At 38.9% G+C, this 10,388-nt stretch overlaps 1 protein-coding gene across 2 annotated transcripts in view; it reads left to right on the plus strand.

Moving 5' to 3' along the window:
- Positions 1 to 1,158: 1,158 nt before the first annotated feature.
- The window catches only part of grk4 (G protein-coupled receptor kinase 4), a gene marked incomplete in the record, with an annotated part of 31,975 nt that continues 22,745 nt past the window's right edge, over positions 1,159 to 10,388 (plus strand). Inside the window, 3 exon segments of one of the 2 annotated variants that reach the window (XM_014018116.1) lie at positions 1,159 to 1,280; positions 7,341 to 7,453; positions 8,478 to 8,555. In XM_014018116.1, the coding sequence (XP_013873570.1) occupies positions 1,229 to 1,280; positions 7,341 to 7,453; positions 8,478 to 8,555 (243 nt within the window). 2 annotated transcript variants of the gene reach the window in all.

Here is a 10,388-nt window from a genome sequence, read left to right on the forward strand (position 1 = left end):
CAGCTTTTACACCAAAGCAGAATGTTTTATGTATTTTTTCTTAACGTGAGTACACCCAGTAAAACAGGCCAATAAAAAAATATTTCCCCTTTTAGCAGTAGCAGTGTTCCTCTTATAAGAACAAACCTGTGAATGTGAGATGAAATCTCTTCAATTTCATCAAAAACATTGTTCCCTATGAAACCTGCTTCAGCATCTTGGCTCTGTTTTTTGTCTTATAATGCCTTTAGCTCTTAGCTACCATTTTAGCTGTTTTTTTTTTAATTTAGCAAGCATTTAGCTACATTTGTCTAGCTATTTGCTACTTTTAACTTCGATGTGGCCCCCTGATTCTCTCATCATTTCGTCAGTAACGCTCGAGTTCAGTGAGACTGCAGCTGAGAATTTATGTATTTCACTTACAGTTTTCTTGTGGTTTTGAGTTGGTCTCTCAGTTTCAGCTCAGTGAGATACCACCTTAGCACACCCACTTATTATGTCTCTCTATCCTTGTGAGGACTTTCCATTGATTTCCATTCACTTTTTGGGTTATAGTAAACACTGACCTTAACCAAAACTTAATTCACACCATACCTCTAAACCTAACTAGTAAAGCACAGCAGAGCTGCAAACAAAGTGAGGACATTGAAGAGGTCCTCACTTTACATTGAAGACCTCACTTTGATAGTAACTATGGCGCCAATGGTCCTCACTCTGTAGTAAAATCAAGTACTGTAAACACACACACTGCAAGGAGCGGCTCAGTTCCTTTGAAGAATGTGGTTGTGTATTGGTTATTCACTCCTAACATTTTGGTTGACGGATCCACCAAGTTGACTACTCATCACCTGTGTGAGTGCGTGTTACGTGTGTTGTGTGTGTGTGTGTGTTTGTGTGTGAGAACGGTAGTTTATAGTTATGTTTGGCTAATGTTTGACAGAGCTCCGCTGATCTTTAAAAGCTGTCAGTGTTCTTCATCACATGCTCTGTCATATTGCAGCGAGGCGACTGGTGACATAAACCATCTGCCTCTGGTCACACCAAGACACACACGTGAAAACACACACACTGACACACACACTTAGCTGAATGCCTTCTGACTCCTGAGCTGATAATGCTACTTGTTGTTAAAAAAGACAAAGATGTGTGTTTGCAGCAGTGATTTGACTGATGAGCTCACATAAATCTCTCTTTGTGTCTCCCAGGTGGAGGAGGAAAGAGGAACGGCCGCAGCAAGAAATGGAAGGAGATGCTTAAACTCCCGCACATCAGTCAGTGTGAGGAGCTGCGCCGCACAATCGGTACGAACAGGACTGAATATAATCTGCCATGCACTGTCGTTGGGGTGGGTCTGACTGCGGGGGGAAGTTCAGATTGGACTTCCTTCCTGTTTCAACAGTCTCCACCCGCGGTTATAGGCAGGGGGCAGGAAAGTGTGTGTGTGTGTGTGTGTGTGTGTGTGTGTGTGTGTGTGTGTGTGTGTGTGTGTGTGTGTGTGTGTGTGTGTGTGTGAAAGGGAAACTGTTGTTTTTTTCCCCTTTAATGTTACAGTCTACACACGTATCTGCTCATGCATCAAATTCGCTTCCATCCAGTTTTATTTGTGATCCAGAAAATCCTCCAGCCCCAGGACTCCTCACCCACCATAGTTTCCTGAATGCCACACAGCACAAGTGTGTGTAATAGTGCGTCACAGCTATCTCTGCCAGAGATTGCAGTGCTACCCTCCCCCACATGCTCTCATACCCTCCCTCTTCTCTATCTCCACGCATCCTCCTTCCACTATATCTCCCTTTTCCTTCACTCCTTCAGCCACTTCAGAGAGAAGCAGATGAGGAGGGCTGAGAGAGCAAATAAAAAAAAGGCCAAAAAGGAAGACAAAGGTTTTTATTGTGAGAGGAGAGATGTTTTAAGGACAGGGAAGGATAAAATAAAATAAAAAAGGCAGAGTTAAAGGCTTATTGATGCATACGCTCCTCTTGGTGATATCTCTTACTCAGCACTGATTATGTTCTTTGTCGTCACGACTGCACGTCCCGAATCATCACAGACAAATCCAACTACAGAAACCAGTGCTGCCTTTTTGATGAAAACGCAGTGGGAATGCTGAGTGCTGAATGACTAGCTAAAAGCTTAAAGGAGTAAAACACTAGCTAACAGCTAAAAGAACAGGACACTTGGTGGAAGCCAAAAGAAGCAAAATGCAAGCTAAAGAAAGCAGAACCTTTCATCCTAAAGAAGCAGAATACTAACTAAAAGCCATGAGAAAAACACTTGCTACAATCTATGACAAAAATAGTAGCTAAAAGCTAAATGGAGCAAAACACTAGTTAAAAGCTAAAAGAAGCAGGCTACTAAAGGTAGAAGAAAAATGCAAGTTAAAAATAGCAAAACTATTTAGTCTAAAGCAGCAGAATACTAGCTAAAAGCCATGAGACAAAATACTTGCTTCAATCTATGAGAAAAATAGTAGCTAAAAGCCACGAAAAAAACACTATCTAAAAGCCAAGAGAAAACCAGTAGCTAAAAGCTTTGAGAAAAACAGTAGCTAAAATCTTTGAGAACACTTGCTAAAATCTATGACGTTAATAGTAACTAAAAGCCATGAAAAAAACTAGCTAAAAGCCATGAGAAAAACACTTGCTACAATCTATGAGGATAATATTAGCTAAATCTTTGAGAAACAAAGTAGCTAAAAGCTTTGAGAAAACACTAGTATAGCTAAAAGCCATGAGAAAAACACTACAATAGTTAAAATGTACAGTAAATATATCAAAAGGCTAACTAAAAGTATAAAGTAGCAGATTGGTATACCTAAAACTAAAAGAAAAATAAATAGAATTCAGTATGCAGAAGCTGATTTTAAAGAAAAATATTTTTGAAGCTATTAGAGTTCTTAATATTTTTCTATGGGGAGAGAAATAAATTGTAAATAAAATTACATATTTCATAAAAGATTAAAGTTATAAAACCCACGAGTTTCACCCATCGAAGTAGTTAGTTTGTAAAACAATATTACTGCCCCCAGATAAGTTTTAATGTGAATACTGGATCAGCATTTACATTATTATCTTATTAAGCCTTATAGATACATTTTATATTTGAAACTTTGCTCATTTATCTTCGTTATAACGTTCCACAGGGTTCCACAGATGGGGTAAAGGTATCTACTCGTGCGTGTGCGCACACCAGCTGTTGAAATGTACACACGTCATTGCATAGATGCTATTGTGTCATTTCCCTATCATACAGACCAAGATCAAAACATTTCTCCTTGTGTATTTAAACTGAGATGTGTTGCTCAGTACACGTACGCACACACACACACACACACACACACACGTGCACAGAAGGATACAGTATAACAACTGATAGCTGTGTCTTTGTTGTGTCTTGATAACGTCAGGCATTTGACCTTAGCCTTGACAAGTGAGTAGTAGTTCTTGGAAGCCCAGATTACATTAGTGGGCTGCAGCCACTTTGTCTGCCAGCCACAGTCCCCACTCCTCCTCTCACTCCTTCAATCCCTTCAGTCAGTTTTCCCTCTCCTCCTATTTCCAGCCAATACATTTTAGCACGTGTGCTGCTGTCATTTTTCATAATGGCAGGCATGTAAACCTGTTTAAAATACTCAAAAACTGAGTGTTTTCAGTGGACAGTAAATGCTCTCGCTGCAGTCCAGTCAGATGCAGATGTTGGCTCGTTTGTTCACATTTAGCTGACCGTTTGTGGTCTAACTAATCCACCCTGTCTTGGCCTAAATTGGAGTTTTAATTAAGTTGTAATTGCAGCTTACTTGGCTGGTACAGGCAGTTAGTAGCTCAGGTCTGTGCTTGCTCAACTTTACAGTTCTTCCTTTTCATTTTCCTGGTTTATTTTTTATGACATTTTGCTGTCTTGCATTATTTCTCATTTTTCCACAGTTTTAAAACAGGAATTTTCTGATCAGGTTGGTGCACATACAATAAGATCAATAGGTGTATTTATTTTATTTTATTTTATTTTATTAATTAATTTATTTATTTTTGCTATTTTTTCTCATTTTCACTGACTTTTCATGCTTGTATTAATTTGGGGAGGCAAAAATCTACCTGATGAAGGAAACACTGATCGATATTTGGCAACAAACAGCTCAGTACTGCCTTTTTGTAAAATGCACTATGCCTCATTAATTATTTATAAAGTGTTTACAGCAGAACTAATAATGGGATTATTAACTTTTTTGTGTTTTTTTTTTCTTCTAGAGTAGTAAAGCAACAATGAAACTTATGTTGAAATTTCATCTAAGCAAGATAGTGATAGAAATACACACACATTTGATATTTTAGTACTATTTGAGTGAAAATACAAAGCTGGGGTCATATTTTGTTTTTAAAAGTTGTCTCATTGCATCTGGATTGTGTTGGGTTTAATTTTTGTCAGTCAGTTTGGCGGTTGTTCTTACAGGAAAATGGTTGTGTTTTTATAGAACAAATGTTTATAGAGCTAGTTATGAAAACATGGCCACTGAAATCATTTATGTCCCAGAGAGTAATTGTTGCCAAGTCCCAGTCCTCTCTGTACCAATAATATGAAAACAAACAAAACTTGTAGCATAACTTTAATAATCCCCAAAGGAGAAACGGGTTTATGAGTTTCTCAGTGCACAAAAGATATTAAGTGAAGTTAAGAGAGAATAGGCAACATAAAAAAACACAAAATGCTGTTTATTCTTACACTTGTTGAAGCAACGATATATTTACTGCAGAATTTTTTCATTTAACACACTGATGTAACAAATATGCCACAGTTTGTAATTCACTTGACTCAACCAGCAAATGTCTAAATAGATGATATTTGGCTCCAGCAGTAAGTTGCTCCATCGAGGTTGTTTGAGATCATCAAGTTTCTTTTGTGATTTAATCAGTGTCTGTTTTAGATAAGCAGTCATCAGTTTTCATTTCTTTCATTCTTTTATTTATCATGAAGTATTTTAATGTAGGTTAATATATGTAGTTTTGAATTTTGTAATGTCTGTGTGCTGCTGCTGATCTACCTGGTTAAATAAAGGTTAAATAAAAATAAAAACTCTTTTCAGAGAATTGATTAGTCAGTGTGTCACTTTTGCACATCTGCAAGTGCTTCCCTGTTTGATTAGTCATCAGTGATTTGTTTATTGTAGCAAGAGGGTGAAAAGATGACCCCCTTTATAAAAATAAAAAGGCCCAGCATTCCTCGGAGGAGTCCACGTCACCTGCCCCCATTCATGCAGGAATTTAGAAAATTTCATGATCTGTTAGTGCTCAAATGATGTAGTGTGAATGACTCTCAGCTGCTATCACATCAAATATTTAACTGAGTTAAAGCTATTTTTGCTAATGCTAAATAGCTGCTTAAATTGACTCTAAAAGTTAATCAGTTGTAGAAGTTCCAAGAAAAAGGAGACATTTCTAAATATGCTGTTAAGATTTTTATTTAAAAGCCATAATCTAGCATTAGGGCGTGGTACTGTGAGGATTTATTAACTACACGTGCAGTAGGTGTCAACACTCTCCCAGCATCCTTCCTCTTCCTCGTCTTTTCCCACATGCGTGGTTACCTGTCTGTTCGCATGTTTGTCTTGTGTGCATCTGTCCTTACTGTCATCCAGTGTCCTGGTTCTTCTTCCTCATTTGGCAAAAAAAAAGAGGAAATATGAGTCAAATGGGCACCATTAGTGCTAATAAGAAGGGACCAGCTGCACAGGAAAAACATGCTGACACACTAACAGAAAACATGGACAGCATGTTTGGTGTTTGTGGCAATTTACTGTAAAGTTCTGCTGCTTTTAGGAGGACATTTTATTAGACTGTGTAATCTGACCTGTTTTTAACATGATCAAACTTTCAATAATTACTGCAATCTCTTGTTTGTTTATAAAGTAGGTGGTTCACAAGATATTTTGCTAACATTACAGACAAACGGAACACCTTACCTTCACTACAAATAAATCTTATTTCAGAGCCAGGAGATGAATACGAGAAAAAAGTAACACTCATGCAGCAAATTTGCATTGGTTATTTCCTTCACTCATTTCATAGGATACTCATCTTGTAACCCTTCGCAGGGCTTTTCAGTTCTTAGGTTTGTAAAGGGCTCAAGATGGCGACAGGTGGCAGTCACCATCACCTGGGTGAAACCCACATGGGACACGATGATAGCAACGACAGCATTGCGAATCACACTCGAGTTGCTTGTCTTGAATACAAGCAACCCCTCATTAAACAGAGGTGGAGGCCTCCGTTTTCAGTTGTCCCCCTCCTACAGCGTGGCTATTGCCAGTATCTGTTATCTGCTATTGCCAATTATCTGTACTTTCTTCTACTTAATTCGTAATAATGCAAAAAGTATTTTATTTCTATTTAACTTTGACTTGTTTTTATTCCATTTTTTCATTGTTCAGAAAAGAATAAATAAAAAGAAATCTATCCAGATACATGGAGCCCTTGGATAGAGTGAATTTGATTGTGGTTGGACGAGAGGTGTAAATATAAACCATTCTGACATCTTATTGGATTGAACTCACTCCGTCACACCTGGATGACACAAACCACATCACATTCCAGCAGGACAGACTGTAGCACAGTGCTTCCCAAACTTTTCAGCTTTTGACCCACAAAATAACAGCAGCAGAGACCTGTGCCCCCAACTATTTTTGGATGATAAACATTTGTATCAGGTCAACTAAACATGGGCTTAGTAAAAATATTTTTATACTACATTTATCCATTTTAAATACACTGACCTCACTCCTTTGTAACAACGAAGGCAAAAATGTAACTAATTCAGAAAATCTTTTCAGGACCCCATCTTGATGTTTCGGGACCCCACTTTGGGTCCCGACCCCAACTTTGGGAAACACTGCTGTAGCAGATGTAGCCTAGAATGAAGATGATGGTGGCTGAAACAACTAGTCGAGTCAGTTAATTCCAAATTTTTCAACATTAACATTTTAATTTAACATTAGACTCATTATTGACTTTAGAAGAAAAATGGGAGGAGGTGTGTGTGTGTGTGTGGGGGGGGGGGGTATACACACACTATACAACCCTGTGGCACAAACTAAGCTTTTATCCTTAATGGCTTTTTTAAGTGTTCATTACTTTTATACTTTAGATTGATTTAAAACCAGTACTTTTATACTTTTACTTGAGTAAAAAGCTGGAGTTGATACTTCTACTTCCAAAAAAAAGTATTTTTAAACCCTAGTATCTATACTTCTACTTATATTATTAAGTAGTGAATACTTTTGACACCTCTTCGTATGAAATGAACGGTTGTATCATATAATCCCAGCTCTCATGTGTTACATGTCTGCTTCTCTCCCGTCATCGTCCTCTCAGAGAGGGACTTCTCCAGTCTCTGTGAGAAGCAGCCGATTGGTCGTCTGTTATTCCGTCAGTACTGTGACACAAGACCGGAGCTGAAGCGCTGCATCGAGTTCATGGATGCTGTGGTAAGTCTGTAAATTTCAGACTTTTACACTTATTATTCGATGCTCTAATGTCTGCCCCACCCCTCGTAGCTCCCTTTTTACGTCCCCCGTCTGTGTTTGCCTGTTTCTGTTTTTCTCATGTTCTCCATCTGTCAGTGGTCTTTCCCATGAGGCCGGCCTCAACCAGAGCCTGCAGAGCAAGAAATGGGAGAGGAGAAATCAGTGCCTGCTCTTAGCAGCAGCGTGGGTTGGAGGGCGGGGTGGGCGTAGAGGGGTGATTAGCGACTTAGACGGGCTGTCAGAATGCAGACCCCTCCCCTTCCTCTTTGCACTCCTCCATGAGGTCAAGCCCACGTCAGAGGCAGGTCCCCTGGGTGAGCAGGCAAACACAGGCCCGAGCTTGTGCCTAGGCCCCTGGTGGTATGCGAGAAAGGAAAACTGGGAGGTGTTAATGAGGACCTACATTACTGAGATTCAGCGTAGACAGATGCAAGCTCTGGAAGCTTCATTTACTCACACTGGCTGCAAAAAATCCACAAAATTCAAGCAACTCTTCAGAACATGGGCTTCTAGTCCACCTCCCACCCCTCCAGGACAGCATGTCTCTGCTGTGATGCATAGCTACACGGCCCAGTCCTGTTTTTCTCTGCAGAGCTTGTTTTCAAACCAAACAGATGACTTGAGGTGGTCAAACTTCAGAGCAGCTTCCCCCCACGTACGGTCATATTTAACCAAAAACACAATCTGTGATCAAAAAAATGAGGCGTCATCTTGTTTTGTGCTAGAATGAGAAGATTAACGTGATTTCAAGTTTGCATCCCTGAGCAAGATGAAGTGTTTGTCCCTCCTAACATCACTCTGAAGTCTCATGCTCATTTCTATTTTCATTTCCTTTTTGTTGTTTTAAAACATACCATCCTTTTCTTTATATATGCCCTCCCTTCAGCCTGTGTTTCTCCTTATTTGGACAAACATGTTAAAGATGGATGAATGATCTTGGCCTGGTGTGGTTGCTCACATTTCTGCTTTTTTTTCTTCCTGACAGGCCATGTACCAGCTAGCCCCGGATGAAAAGAGGAGGGACTGTGGACTGAATGTTTTAGACACGTACTTTAATAATGGGGTAAGGTGGACGAGCATGTTGACTTACTGGTTTTTGAGCAAACGAATTAAATCCCCAAAATATTTAGATATCAGTTTTGAGGTTTGTGTGCAGCATCTTTAAGTTCCAGCCAATATGAAACATTTAGTTTAATCTCTTGGCCGAATCTCAGCAAACAGTCGCAGCTTTGAAGAGTCTTACTCTGGAAGGTGAAGGTTCTGGCTCTAAAGCATTTTTGGTCCACGCTGTTGGTTTCAACGCATCGCTGATGGCTACGTATTTTTATGGAGAGACATGATTGGTGGTGGCCTCAAGCACAGAATGAGGGACCTCATTATTGAAGAAAACAGTCCATTTTGGAAAGAGTTTATGGAAAAATTATGACCCAACAGCAGTGAAGCAATTCCAGCATGAAAAACCTTCCTGCTGCTGAAAAACCCGTCTAATAAAACTCCATCAGGAAAGGCCCATCCTGCGACTAAAACCCTCTAATTACATATAACGTTTTATTTACAGGGTTCCTGTGGATCCTTAAAAGGCATTGTATTTATCAATTCAGCAATAAGGCCTGTCTTAAATCAATCTTTCAGAGGTTTTAAAAATGTTAAAACATTGTAGGATTGGATATCATCTCAAATATTAAAATAACTGGTAACATTTTTTTTAAATAAATTACGGATTGCCTCTCGCAGCTCGTTGTTTTGTTTTAAAATAAATGTTTGGCTAAAATTATCAACTGGGTTTTTCCCATTTGCGATTATTATAAAGTTGGTCTTGAATTTCATTTCAAGTGGTTTTAATTAGGTCTTAAAAAGTCTCAAATTTTACTTACCTTTAGCTGTAGGAACCCTGATTTACAGTAGGTACATAAAGAAATTACTGTAGTATTTTTTTTAAATAAACTTTTTCCTTCAACTTTTACTTTGTATGAACCTGGTGGAAAGGAGTCATTTTAAATCCAGGAGAAATATTAAACTGTTTTTCTCCTCAAGGTGATCCTCACATCATTTGGTTTCATTAAAACTTTTCCTTAAAATAACTTTTATTTAGCTGCCATGAAAGGTTCAGTTTTTGTGTTTAGGTACGCATGAATTCAGATTTGAGACATTAACAAATGAGCCGGCTATGAAAAACATACTGGTTTATGTCAGTTTTTGGCCACTCCGGGAAATCAAAAATGCTTTTGGCCAAAGGCCGTTCACCTAGACTTCCTTCCAAGTTTGACAGCCCTGCATATCACACTGTGTCATTATTTATTTTGCAAGAAATGAAGCCAAAATGCAGAAGCAGTGCATTAAAAAGTCTAACTAAATAAACCACTACTGCATTTGTAGAAATTATGTGGGTAAGTAGCAGCCAAGCTCTACTCATCAAATGCGTTTTAGTGATTTCTAATTTAGCGAGCAAAAACAAGAAGCTGAGGTTTTTAGATTTGCTGCTCTGGAACATTCAGACATGTATTAACACAACACCTGGAAGAAAGACATCAGCAGTGATCTTAGAAAACCAACTGTTGCAGCTCATCTATGTGAGAAAAGTCAAAAAGTCCAATTGAAACCATTTGGAGTCGCACTTTTCACACTGACAAAGATTATTCCCACGTGAAAAACATTCAAGATGGCCGCCAGCCTTCCCAGAAATGGATGTCCCATCATATTCACCCCGAGGTCAGACTGTGCAGTGCTCAGGGAAATGATGAAACCCCAGGACGTTCATCTCTTAACTACGCTTCAGTTGGCTTGTTAAGCATTTGCAACAGTTCAGTTATGGAGTAAACAACACTGGTTTGTTTGGGTGCTTGCCAGAAAAAAGTTTATACACACAAACACACACACACACATATATATATATATA

The sequence above is a fragment of the Austrofundulus limnaeus genome, unplaced genomic scaffold (assembly GCF_001266775.1).
Source record: "Austrofundulus limnaeus strain Quisiro unplaced genomic scaffold, Austrofundulus_limnaeus-1.0 Scaffold183, whole genome shotgun sequence".
NCBI classification, from domain to species: Eukaryota; Metazoa; Chordata; class Actinopteri; order Cyprinodontiformes; family Rivulidae; genus Austrofundulus; species Austrofundulus limnaeus.